At 42.7% G+C, this 14,085-nt stretch overlaps 1 protein-coding gene across 2 annotated transcripts; it reads left to right on the forward strand.

Annotated features, from left to right (window-relative positions):
• The first annotated feature begins 2,517 nt into the window (after positions 1-2,517).
• G6PC1 (glucose-6-phosphatase catalytic subunit 1) lies at positions 2,518-11,452 on the forward strand. Of its 2 annotated transcripts, none has more exons than XM_040497661.1 (5): positions 2,518-2,991; positions 5,462-5,571; positions 6,765-6,870; positions 7,515-7,630; positions 9,853-11,452. In XM_040497661.1, exons 1-5 carry the CDS (start codon positions 2,762-2,764, stop codon positions 10,362-10,364), a joined length of 1,074 nt encoding a protein of 357 aa, XP_040353595.1. In that variant the 5' UTR covers positions 2,518-2,761; the 3' UTR covers positions 10,365-11,452. The 2 variants fall into 2 exon arrangements, with proteins under 2 accessions (XP_040353595.1, XP_040353596.1); XM_040497662.1 differs by having other exon boundaries at positions 2,519-2,821; positions 9,853-11,449.
• The last annotated feature ends 2,633 nt before the right edge of the window (positions 11,453-14,085 follow it).

Here is a 14,085-nt window from a genome sequence, read left to right on the forward strand (position 1 = left end):
GTTGGGAAAACTGGACAGCAACAGGCAGAAGAATGAACCTGGACCACTTTCTTACAGCATACATAAAAATAAACTCAAAATGGATGAAAGATCTAAATGTAAGCCATCAAAATCCTAGAGGGGAAAGCAGACAAAAACCTCTTTGACCTCGCCCGCAGCAACTTATTACTAAGCTCGTCTCCAGAGGCAAGGGAAACAAAAGCAAAAATGAACTCGTCAAGATAAAAACTTCTGCACAGCGAAGGAAACAATCAGCAAAACTAAAAGGCAACCGACAGGATGGGAGAAGATATTTGCAAACGACGTATCAGATAAAGGGCTAGTATCCAAAATCTATAAAGAACTTATCAAACTCAACACCCAAAAAACAAATAATCCGGTGAAGAAATGGGCAAAAGACATGAATAGACACTTCTCCAAAGAAGACATCCAGATGGCCAACAGACACATGAGAAAATGCTCAACATCACTCATCATCAGAGAAATACAAATCAAAACCACAATGAGATCCCACTTCACATCAATCAGAATGGCTGAAATTTACAATTCAGGCAATGACAGATGCTGGTGAGGACGTGGAAAAAGAGGAACCCTTTTGCACTGCTGGTGGGAATGCAAGCTGGTGCAGCCACTCTGAAAAATAGTATGGAGGTTCCTCAAAAAAATTAAAAGTAGAACTACCCTACGATCCAGCAATTGCACTACTAGATATTTATCCAAAGGATACACATGTGCTGTTTCGAAGGGGCAAATATCATATGACTTCACTCCTATGTGGAATTTAAGATACAAAACAAATGAACAGAAGGGAAAGGAGGCAAAAATAATATAAAAACAGGGAGGGGTACAAAATGTAAGAGACTCTTAAATATAGAGAAAAAACTGAGGGTTGCTGGAGGGGTTGTGGCTGGGGGATGGGCTAAATGGGCAAGGGGTATTAAGGAGGATACTTGTTGGGATGAGCACTGGGTGTTATATGTAGGGGATGAATCACTGGATTCTATTCCTGAAATCATTATTGCACTATATGCTAATTTGGATGTAAATTTAAAAATATAATAATTAATTAATTAATTAAAAAATCACCTTGCACCTGTCAGAATGGCTAAAACAACAACAACAACAACAAGAAATAACAAGTTTTGGCAAGGATGTGATGAAGAAGGAATTCTCATGCACTGTCGATGAGAATAAATGCAGCCACTGTGGAAAACAGTATGGAGGTTCCTCAAAAAATTAAAAATAGAAATACCATATGACCCAATAATTCCACTACTGAGCATTTACCCAAAGAAAGCAAAAACACTAGTTCAAAAAAGACATACACATCCCTACGCTTATTGCAGCATTATTTACAATAGCCAAGATATGGAAGCAAACCAACTATCTATCAATAGATAAATGGATAAAGAAGACACACATGCACACACACACACACACACACACACACACAGAAATATTACTCAGCCATAAAAAAGGATGAGATCTTGTCATTGATGACAATGCAGATGGACCTAGAGGGTGTTAGGCTAAGTGAAATAAGTCAGACTGTGAAAGACAAATCTCATATGATTTCACTCATACATGGTGGAATCTAAAACACAAAACAAATGAATAAATGGACACAAAAAGCAGAATCAGGCAGAAAAATACAGACAACAAATTGATGGTTACCAGAGGGGACGGTAGGGAGGGACATGGGTAAACTGATTGAAGAGGAATAGGAGATACAGACTTCTAGTTATGGAATGAATAAGTTACAGGGATGAAAGGTACAACATAAGGAATATAGTCATTGACATTGTAATAGCATTGTGTGGAGACAGATAACAGCCACACTTGTGAGCACAGTGTAACGTCTAGAGATGTTGAATCACCACATCGTACGCCTGAAACTAATGTAACATTGCATGTCAACTACATCCAAATACATTTTTTCAAAAAATAAGGCCTTTCCCTAGTCCCCATTGACCAATTTGCTGGTGGTTTTATTTAGAACCATATACTCATCACATTGTTTTTGCAGGAGCACACATTCATTCTACTGTTTAAATTTATGTGTTAAAACCCCAAAGGTCCTAACTTGAAGGACATTAAATGAATTAATCAGTGCATTCGAAGATGATTCTTTTCCTGCCCTAAGAGATACAGAGCCAATACTGGGAAGAGGGTTTGATCTCCCAAATCAGAGGCACTTCATAGACTCTATGCCGTTAAGAAAGGCCCAGCAAGGTGAGGGCTCCCAGTACAATAGAATTTACTGTATTTTAAAAGTGATACTCTTAAAACATGATAGCTGGAGTACGAAGACTTTTCTTTGTCCTCAGATAAGTGCACTTGCAGACAGGGAATCAGGATCTTTGCAAGAACCATGGCAGATTTAGACTCTGTCCTGTGTTTCTGGCTGGGTTTCAGAGCCAGGAAGGCAGCCCCTGAACTATCAAGCAGCATGCCAAAGTTAATCATTGGCCCTGCCGAGTACATGGCAGATCAGGCTGTTTTTGTGTGCCCGTTTTTCTATTTTACGTAAATCACCCCGAACATGTTTGGATCAACCTACTGGTGATGCACCTTTGATCAATAGATTTTAGACAAAAGTGGTTTTTGAGTCCAAAGAGCAGGGCTGGGTTGACCTGCAGACTGGATACAGGGTATATAAAAACAGGGGCAAGGCACAGGCTGATAGCAGAGCAATCACCACCAAGACTGTAATAACTGCAAGGGCTCAGCTGAAGGGTGCCCGAGGGGCCACGGAGTAAGGATGGAGAAAGGAATGAATGTTCTTCATGACTTTGGGATCCAGTCAACGCACTACCTCCAGGTGAATTACCAGGACTCCCAGGATTGGTTCATCTTGGTGTCCGTGATTGCAGACCTCAGGAATGCCTTCTATGTCCTCTTCCCCATCTGGTTCCATCTTCGCGAAGCTGTGGGCATTAAACTCCTCTGGGTAGCTGTGATTGGAGACTGGCTCAACCTCGTCTTTAAGTGGTGAGTAAGAGCCAGACAGAGAGGAGATCGGCAAGGGAAGAGGCTGGCATTCTCTCTGGAAATGTCTGTCCATTGGAAGTTGCCTTCTCCATGCTATTCGGGGAGCTACAGGTTACTCCCCTCCTGACTTTGGATCATCTACATAAAGAGGGAAGACAGAGAAAACCCTGTCAATGAGTTGAAGATACAGGCAAGGCTATTTCATATGGATGGAAGGCCAGCTGGACTTAGTGAAAAGTCTGAAATTCCAGCTTATAAGCAAAGAAGTACAGTTTTATTACTTTGAAGCAGAATAGGTAATGTAAAGATAGATGCAGGAAAGAAGAAAGATGATGTATGAAAACAGGAAACATGTAGATAATTTAAAAACCTATTGCATGGACAAATGAGAAGTAACCCTTTAGCTGTTTACTTGAGAACTGGGCTCCAACCCTTGTCCAGCCACCTACCAACTCTATGTCCTGGGCAAGTCAAAGCAACTCTCTGAGTTTCTGTTTTATAACCTGTAAACTTAGGTTATCTCTGGGACCTTAATAATAATTCTAGTTACCATTTATTGAACATTTAGTAGGTACTAGGTCATGTGCCAAGTGCTTTTCTATGGGATGGTTACTACTATATTACAGATGAAGAGACAGAGGCACTGAGTTAAGTGACCATAACTACATCAACATAGACAGTCAATGTCAGAGGCAGCATTTAAGCCCAGACAAGTTGGTTTCAGAGGAAAGGCTCTTAAGAACTACGTTATGTTCAGTGCTGATGAATTGACTCTCTCGGGGAGCAGGAGGAAGCCCTAATTTTAGTGTTTGTCAATTTCTGCTGTATATATGTGTATATATTCCCATTGGGGCCACTTTGAATCTACTCATCAGTCAAGCTTGCAAAAATCCTAAATATTTCTCAATTGTTAGCCAGTACCATCGGACTCTAGAACATCACTGGTTTGGCTTCTATTTCCTCATCTAGACAATAAAGATATTGGGCCATCTAAGACCTTTAACATCCTTAAAACTGTCTATGTCTACTGTCAGGTAATTCTGAGACCTTTTTAGCTCTAATATTCTTTAGTCATAAACAATAAAAGTCCTTTAAAAGTAGGGTAAAAAGTTGTCATAGGGCTCAGAGGCCCAATGCATATTGATGTGGTTCTGAAACTTCTGTTGAAAAATCGACTAAGTTTTGTCTGTAATGTCCCCTTATTCAATAGCATGATCCTAACAAGTAAACAGCTAAAGAGTTACTTCAAATATCTGATCTCGGTTGAAGAACCATAGATTTTCTCTGAGGTCAGAGTTAGTGACTGTCTTTGATTTCGGTGAAAAATCACTATTCCACCTCTGGAGTGGCTGACCTTTGACACCTGTTTCCACAAAGAAAAATGTGTCTAGTACTTTTAAAGGCAAAGTGGTTTGTGTGAGATGCCCTGTTCCAAAGCAGAGAGGATACAAAGCAAGCACTTGAAGCTATATATGTCTTCACAGACAACAATTCTTATAACAAGGAGGCCAAGTCTCCTGAGGGTGCTTCTCCCTAGAATGCTAGGGCACATTCTCTGATGTCAGAGGAAACCCAAGACTCCTGGAGGCCTGACGAAAGAGAATAGGGACCTAGAAAGATATGCAAGTCCAAGCTGTAAACTATAATGTATGCATCCTTCCAGACAGATTCTTGCTGGGGTTTTTAAAAAGTCACCTAGCTGGGGCACCTGGGTGGCTTAGTCGGTTGGGCGTCTGACTTCGGCTCAGGTCATGATCTCACAAGTCTGTGAGTTCAAGCCCCGCGTCAAGCTCTGTGCTGACAGCTCAGAGCCTGGGGCCTGTTTCAGATTGTGTGTCTCCCTCTCTCTCTGCTCCTCCCCTGCTCAGGCTCTGTCTCTCTGTCTCAAAAATAAATAGGGGCGCCTGGGTGGCGCAGTCGGTTAAGCGTCCGACTTCAGCCAGGTCACGATCTCGCGGTCCGTGAGTTCGAGCCCCGCATCGGGCTCTGGGCTGATGGCTCAGAGCCTGGAGCCTGTTTCCGATTCTGTGTCTCCCTCTCTCTCTGCTCCTCCCCCGTTCATGCTCTGTCTCTGTCCCAAAAATAAATAAACGTTGAAAAAAAAATTTAAAAAAAATAATAAATAAATAAATAAATAAATAAAAACATTAAAAAAAAATTTTAAGTCACATAGCTTCCATTACTATGGGTTTTTCGGATCTTGGGTTTATTTATTTCTGTTTGAATAAATAATACATTCAAATATTCAAAAGTCAAAAGTTATATAAAGAATGTACCAGAAAAAGTCTCCCTCCACTACTGCTCTCCAGCCACTCGGTTCTTCTTCTTGGAGGCAACCAAAGCTAACAGGGTTTTGTTTAGGATCGCATGAATCTTCTCCCCAAGCTACTCTCTCTTCTCAAAGGTGTGGGCTTTGAGCAAAAAAAGGGTTCTTTCAGTCACTCCAGACGCGGGGTCTGCTTTTTTACAGGATTCTCTTTGGACAGCGTCCATACTGGTGGGTCATGGACACCGACTACTACGGCAACACCTCCGTGCCACTGATAAAGCAGTTCCCAGTCACCTGCGAGACTGGACCAGGTGAGAGTCCCAGCCCCTGTAGAGACAGAAGCTGGGTGCATCTTGCTCACTGTGGACACCTATCAGTATTCATTGTAGATGAAGCTGTCTTTGAGGGGACATAAGGAGAGCCACTCCTTCAAGCTTTTGTCATGGCCTTCAATTGGGTACAACTCCATTCTAATTCAATTCAAGAAGGCCTTCTGAATAACATATTGCTGCTACATTAGAAAACACCTAAGAGGGGCGCCTGGGTGGCTCAGTCAGTTAAGTGGCTGACTTTGGCTCCAGTCATGATCTCATGGTTCATGGGTTCAAGCCCTGTGTCGGGCTCCATGCTGACAGCTCAGAGCCTGGAGCCTGCTTTAGATTCTCTGTCTTTCTCTCTCTGCCCCTCCCCCGCTAGTGCTCTGCCTCTGTCTCCCAAAAATAAATAAACATTAAAAAAAATAAAAAATAAAAAAAAAGAAATCACCTAATATTTCCGGAACATGAATTGTTAGTCCGGAGAGGCAAGGGCACTCTCCAAGCACTCTCGTGAGAGTAACTGCATTATGGTCCTTGGTCCAGGGAAGGGAAAGCAGTAGAAGCCTGTGCCCCTGGCTATCCTTCCCCAAGGCCTGGTCAAGTAGATCTATCTTCCTGAGCTGACTGTACAACCCCCCACTGTGCTTGTACTTTACTAGTGACAACCAGACAGTTATTGTAAAATCGAATGATAGATTTCCTTTTTCAGTAGGTGGTGGAATATCCAACCCCTTTGCTCACCCTTAAGTCTTGGCTCTAGCCTCCCTTCCTCAGGGACCCTATCCCTGACACCCAAACTAGGGCATGGACCTTAGTTATTTGTTCTCATAAGCCCTTTGTTCACTTCAGAGCATATTCATTCATTCAGATGTTATTCATTGAGCACCTCCTCTGTGCCAGACACTGTTCCAGAAAGTTGGAGTACCTCAGTGAATACAGCAGACAAAGATTCCTGCCCTGGTGTAACTAAACTTCGAGTGGTGTGCCATGGGTGTAGGCATGCAAGTACAAAATACAAAATCATAATACATAAGTAAAATATATAGGATGTTAGAAGATGATAATGAAGAAGAAGGAGGAGAAGGAGGAGAAGGGTGGGTGGATGGATAGACGACATCCCCTAACAGTCTCCCAGATGGAGACTTTTCACCTTTAGCTCATCCATTCATCTCTTCCCTATCCTTTAGGAAGTCCCTCCGGTCATGCCATGGGTACAGCAGGTGTATACTATGTGATGGTCACATCCACCCTCTCTATGTTTCGGGGAAAGAAAAAGCCAACCTACAGATTTCGGTAAGAACCCCCAGCACTGGGGTGTGGGTGGTGGAGGGCAGGAGGTGACTCTGTAACTGACACACCCCTTGCTCTTCCTCACATTCCCCACCCCTAGCCCACCCTGTCTTGGGTTGGTCCTGAGCAGAGTTGTGGTATTTCTGCGGAGAGCAAACATTAGAGTCACAGAGTGTCAGGGTTGGAAGGGACCGATGAGAGCAACCCTGAATTTTACAGATAAGGAAACAAAGCCTAATATGGTAAAGGAGCTTCTCAGGGTCAGGTAGTGCAGTAGTGGCAGGTTTAAAACAAAAAACAAAAACAAACAAACAAACAAAAAAAAACCATTTCTGTACCAACCAAAGAGTTACCTTGTTCAGGTTAAAATAGAAAGAGAAACATAAGACATTCCTGTTACAGGGAATTCCGAGAATACAGCCACTGTGCAAACGCTTAATTATCAAACATAAAATATTTAACATTCGCACATGTAAGGGTTCACCACGTGACACCAGTATCTCTGAGCTTTTGAGTGCGGGCTTCAACTTACAAAAATTCCACTGACTGTACCTAAGTCTGCCAAGCATCAGCATTCTTGCCAGAGCTGTTCTTTTTGCTGAAGGATCTGTATCTGGACTCTGTTATGACTGCCTCTTCCGTTGCAGGTGCTTGAACGTCATTTTGTGGTTGGGATTCTGGGCAGTGCAGCTGAACGTCTGTTTGTCCCGAATCTACCTTGCTGCTCATTTTCCCCATCAGGTTGTCGCTGGAGTTCTATCAGGTATCGGCTGCTCTGGCTGTCTCCCTTCCTCCCCTCCTGTACCATGTCTCCCAAACCAGGACAAAATCCCAGCATTCCAGCCATGTTCTGGGCATAACCAATGCTGTTAGCATTCCAGTGGGTTGAAAGTCAAGGGTGGGCAACTTGAAACTATTCATTTCTATAGGAGTGCCCAGATCTACGTAATTAAATATGCTTCAGAAACGTTGCAATACATCAAGTTAACTTACCCACTTGAATTAACATGAAATTTTCTTACTTTAAAAAAAAAAAAAGGTTTTAATGTGTATTTATTCCTGAGAGAGAGAGGAACAGGGAGGGGCAGAGAGGGGGGAGACACATAATCCGAAGCAGGCTCCAGGCTCTGAGCTGTCAGCACAGAGCCCCACATGGGGCTCGAACATACAAACCATGAGATGATGACTTGAGCTGAAGTCGGACGCTTAACCTACTGAGCCACCCAGGTGCCCCTAAATTTCCTTACTTTGTATATTCTTTATTTCTTACTGGTCTTTGAATGGAAATGGCCCCTAGTTTAGTTTTAAGGGAGTCTACCAAATTAGCAGTGTCCTAGAAAAGCTCTTTATTTGGGTAAATTAATTTGCAAACCCACTGTTGGTTTTTCTTATAAGGTCAGAGTTCTTAATACAGTTGATACTTGAATGATGCAGGAATTAGGAGCATTCACACACACACACACACACACACACACCGAAAATCCACATATAACTTTGACTCCCCCAAATTTAACTACTAATAGCCTATTGTTGACTGAAAGCCCTACCGATAACATAAATGGTCGACTAACACATATTTTGTATGTTATATGTATTATATCCACATTCTTACAATAAAGTAAGCTAGAGAAAATAAAATGTTACTAAGAAAATCAGCATGAAAAGAAAATACATTTATATTACTATACTGTATTTATTTTTAAAAATCTGCATATGGGGGTGCCTGGGTGGCTCAGTCGGTTAAGCATCCGACTTAGCTCAAGTCATGATCTCATGGTTTGTGGGTTCGAGCCCTATGTCAGGCTCTGTGCTAACGGCTCAGAGCCTGCTTCAGATTCTGTCTCCCTCTCTCTCTCTCCTCCTCCGCTCACGCTCTGTCTCTCTCTCTCAAAAATAAATAAACATTTTTTTGAATCTGCATGTAAGTGGACCCACCTAGATCAAACCCAAGGTCAACTATACTTCTGTTTTCTTAGATCCCATTAATAAGGGGCAGAAAAGACTTAGGTTAAGTGTAAGAAAGAATTTCTTTACTTTGTGGGAGGTACTGGAATATAAGACCTTAGGGAAATTGTAGAATTTCCCCCCTGGAGATGAGTAAGAGCAGAATACTGTAACATTACAAGAAGAATGTTGAGTACAAGGGAGATAACAATTTCATGACAGCCATAATTGTAATGCAGCATTGAGTACTGGGTGCCATATTTGAGGAAGAGCCCAGAAGCCATGTTATATGAAAGACCTGAGAATGTTTAGGTTAGAGAGGAGAAGAACTGTCTTCACATGTGTTAACAAGGCTCTAGATTTACTTAACTCCTATCGAAAGAACTGAGATCAACAGATGGCATTAGAGGGGGCCACATTTCAGTTTAGCACAAGGAAGAACTTTTAAAATAATCAAATCCATTCAGGGTTACCTGGGTGGCTCAGTTGGTTGAGCTCTGGCTTTTGACTTCAGCTCAGGTCATGATCTCATGGTTCCTGGGATCGAGCCCCAAGTCAGGCTCTGCGTTGTTAGTGCAGAACCTGTTTTGGATTCTCTCCCTCCTCTCTCTCTGCTCCTGCTCCTCCTCCACTCATGCTGTCTCTCTCTCTCTCTCTCTCTCTCTCTCTCTCTCTCTCTCTCTGTCTCAAGATAAACATTTTTTAAAAATTGAATCCATTCAAAGATGAAATGGGCTGCCCAAATGGGAGTGAGCTCTCCATACCTGTGGACATTCAAGTAGAAATATGAGAACTCCCAACAGGAAATATGCATGAAGTAGGAGAATGTATGTGACATGACTCTTCCATTTGAAAGAGTCTATGGCTGAGAACAGACTGGAGTTACATATGGGAATAAACCAGGTGACCCTCTGTTCTAGCGTCTGTGATTTAATGCCACAATGGCAGGATGGATGATATGTCACCCATTGCTCCAAACCCACCCATAGCTGAAGGTTGAGTCTTCCCCAATTTTTCACTGTCATTCTTTCTTCCACTCAGGCATTGCTGTTGCTGAAACTTTCCGCCACATCCAGAGCATCTACAATGCCAGCCTCAAGAAATATTTTCTCATTACCTTCTTCCTGCTAAGCTTTGCCATTGGATTTTACCTGCTGCTAAAGGGGTTGGGTGTAGACCTCCTGTGGACACTAGAAAAAGCCAGGAGATGGTGTGAGCGGCCAGAATGGGTCCACATTGACACCACACCCTTTGCCAGCCTCCTCAAGAATGTGGGCACCCTCTTCGGCTTGGGGCTGGCTCTCAACTCCAGCATGTATCGGGAGAGCTGCAAGGGCACACTTAGCAAGTGGTTCCCATTCCGCCTCAGCTGTATTGTGGTCTCTCTCATCCTCCTGCACCTCTTTGACTCTTTGAAACCCCCCTCCCAAATTGAGCTGATCTTCTACGTCCTGTCCTTCTGCAAGAGTGCAGCGGTGCCCCTGGCATCTGTCAGCCTCATACCCTACTGCCTTGCCCAGGTCCTGGGCCAGCCAGACAAGAAGTCTTTGTAAAGGATGTGGAGTCTTCAGTATTCAAAGTCAATGACTGTGCCAACGATTGAGGATGGCTAGGATCTTCTGCCAGCCTGTTTTGTGGCCAGAGGTGCTAGAGTCAGCTGAGAAAGCCTTGTCTGTTAAAAGTTCGGTCATTCTGGATTTTTCCCTGAAGACTTTCTTGTTCTTTTAGACATACAAAAGCAAGACTTCCAGGAAGGGTCAGCTTATCATCCCAGGTGGGAGATCCCCACTGAAAATTTTCTACCTGTCCCCATCCTTACCCAGACAAGGGAAAGGAGCAGTGAATTTGATAGGGAAAGAAGGACCATTAAGGAAGACTTTTTAGGATCTTGCGTATCATGCAATTTATGTTAAACAATACCTAAATGGCTTTGTTCATATTTGAATCTTTAGGTAAGGGACTCTCAATAGTGGGGGACCAACTTAAAGTCTAATTATAGGTAGTTAGTGGGGTAATTCTGCTTCTTGTATTTTTCTATTATATATCTATGGTCATTGTATTTACGAGGCTTTCTGAATGGCCACAGAGACCTAGATTTGTACTAGGTCGGAGCATTCAGGTACAGTCAGCTTCTCTTCTATCACACTAGATCTTCCTCCTTGTTAGCTCAGCTCTGCTTTCCCTAGAATTTTCCACTAGCCCCACATCCTGTCGGATGCTCAGATGCCTAAAGGCATCTCTGGGTAGTGCTTTGTATGGTTTAGTTAAGTTCTGAAATCTTGGGCAAAAAGGCGAGGAGAGGGCAGGGAGAGACAAGGATTCCTCTCTCCAAAAGGTCACTCCAATGTTACTTTTGATTCCTGGAGGGTAAATATGACTCCTTTCTCTATCCCAAGCCAACCAAGAGCATATTCTTGGAAGAAAAGTCAGCTCTTCCTTGTCTGTTCTTCAGTCTCAGTTGATTTGTAGAATATGCCTTCAAAAAATGTTAAAGTCTATTTATTTGAGAGTCCTTGTTTTTGCTACTAATTATACAGTTCGCCATATATTACCATTCACACCAATCATCCTGGTCATAACATCTTTGAAAAGAAAAATATATATGTGCAGTATTTTATTAAAACAACATTTTATTTAAGAATGAAGTCTTACTGATTACTATATTTTAGATGCCATGTGATCTGAAGGTTCTAATTCTGGCTCAGCTAAATTTCTAGCTCTTTCTCTATTTCCCTAAACAAATAATTTAGTTTCTGTGTACCTATGTTTTCCCTTTGGAGAAAGAAAATCTTGGGCTGGCCAGGAGTCCCAGTAGAGCTGGGGGACATACAAGGTGTCCACGGGGGCACAGATAGGGTTGAGTATATCAACATAGGCACAATATCATTGGCCAAGATTGAGCATTAGTTGCCAGACCACAGGTCAGCATGAGCTGTTCTAAGGGATCAAATTGCAACTTAAAGGCAAACAGACAGGATCATTACCAAGCGAAGCAATCAGGGAATGTAAGTCATAGCAACAGAAAAAGACTGGGTAGACTCTGGAATCCAGTAACCCAGCATCAGCAAGCAGCAAGTTGGGGGTTATAGTTAAAGAAAGTCTAAACAGAGCAAGTCAAAGCAGCAGAGAATGCTCACAGGAGCTACTTCAGTTTCCCCTCCTAATCCCTACAATCCCCTATGATCAATTTCATCCTAGGTACATGGTGCCTCTTCCAAAAGCCTGGACTCATCAGCATAACCCTGGATCACTTCGGAACTTTGGAATGTGTATGTTTAGGAAAGTTTAGTCTTCCTACTGGATTTGGTTTCTTCAAGGGCACGAGCCCCTCAGAGACTCTGTCTTACCAAGGGAAACTCTGTCTTACCAAATGGTCTCGTTCTCTCTAAATTGAACCCCAGTGCTCAGGCATGACCCCGATCCTTGATGATTCATTCATTCCTAGGGACCAAGTCCAGATCCCTTGCAATAGGATTCTGGCAGAGAGTAAATAATGTCCCTGCCCCTGGCGGTTGGTGAGGTTGATAAGGACACATAACAGATAAAATTTATTTTATCTATTTACTTACTATTTGCCAGGCTCTGTTCTATGCATTTTACTTATTTCTACAATTAATTCACTTAATTCTCCCAACATCTCTGTGAGGTGGGTGCTATAATTTACCCCCACATTAGGTGTGAATAGCGCAGAGATGGTAGGTATCTTGCCCAGAATAATGAAGCAAACCAAGTCGTCTCAGGACACCTGGGTGGTTCAGTTGGTTAAGCATCTGACTTCGGCTCAGGTCATGATCTTGTGGTTCACAAGTTGGAGCCCTGCATTGGGCTCTGTGCTGACAACTCAGAGCCTGGAGCCTGCTTGGGATTCTGTGTCTCCCTCTCTCTCTCTCTGCCCCTTCCCCACTTGCACCCTGTCTCTCTCTCTCTCAAAAATAAACAACAAAAACATTAAAAGAAAAAATAACCAAGGACCAAGCCATCTCACTACAGAGTCCACGCTCCGTCCTGTAGCCCCCTCACACTCAAGGATGCCAGTAAGCCTGGCAGCTGTTTCAAGCCATCCTTCGGATGCCAGATACAACTTTTAATTCAGACCAAGGAGTATTTGTTTTCTTATGGTCAAAGGAATTCCAAAACTTAGAGTGATCCTCCCAGTGAGTTAGAAGTAGTTTTCAATGCCAATTTCAAAGCAATTGAATTGGCAAAGCAATGCCAATTTCAATGCAATTTCAATTGCCAATGTCAAAGGCAATTTCATAAAATAACTATTGAAATAGGCATAACCATATTAGTTTAACTAGCTCTTTCTTTCAAAAAAAAAAAAAAAAGACTTGGGGCGCCTGGTGGCTCAGTCGGTTAAGCGGCCAACTTTGGCTCAGGTCATGATCTCGGAGTTTGTGGACTTAAGCCCCACATCGGGCTCTGTGCTGACAACTCAGAGCCTGGAACCTGCTTCGGATTCTGTGTCTCTCCCTCTCTCTCTGCCCCTCCCCCACTCCTGCTCCGACTCTCTCTTTCAAAAGTAAATAAACATTAAAAAAAATAACAATAATAAAAGAGTTTAAAAGTCATGCTCAGACTATCTGGGTCAGACAGTAAGTGACTTACTATTTCTACAACTGAGATAGAACAAGAAGACAATTACCACAAAGAACTTTCGGTATAGAGCCCTGTACAAGGGTAGAAAACAAAGAGATGTTGTGAGGACCATTTAGGTCAGAGAATCCCCAGATATGCGATTGCTACCTTTCTTCGGGAAGGGCAAAGTCTGAATTTGTGATGGGTGAGCAGAAAGATTGTCCATGATCAATTCATAACGGCCAATAGCCAATGTGTTAGCACATTCTGATCACAGTCCGCCTGCCCAAGTTACAGAGGTATGTTTGCTTTAGAAATGACTTTGTGAAGGGATGCCTGGGTGGCTCAGTTAAGCGTCCGACTTCAGCTCAGATCACGATCTCATGGTTCATGAGTTCAAGCCCCGCATCGGGCTTGGTGCTGACAGCTCAGAGCCTGGAGCCTGCTTCAGCTTCTGTGTCTCCCTCTTTCTCTGCCCTTCTCCCACTCCCACTCTGTCTCTCTCTCAAAAAATAAATAAACATTAAAAAAATAAGAAAGAAAGAAATGACTTGTGAGTCCTCAGGATGGAAGTCAATGTAAGTGATCAATGACAGATTTGAACCAAGATCTATGTCATGTTATAGCATAATTTGATAGATTGTTCTAGCAGTCTATCAGTTTTGAAGAGGTACATTTAAGGATCACACACACACA

The sequence above is a fragment of the Herpailurus yagouaroundi genome, unplaced genomic scaffold (assembly GCF_014898765.1).
Source record: "Herpailurus yagouaroundi ecotype Mexico unplaced genomic scaffold, PumYag 189, whole genome shotgun sequence".
Taxonomy (NCBI): domain Eukaryota; kingdom Metazoa; phylum Chordata; class Mammalia; order Carnivora; family Felidae; genus Herpailurus; species Herpailurus yagouaroundi.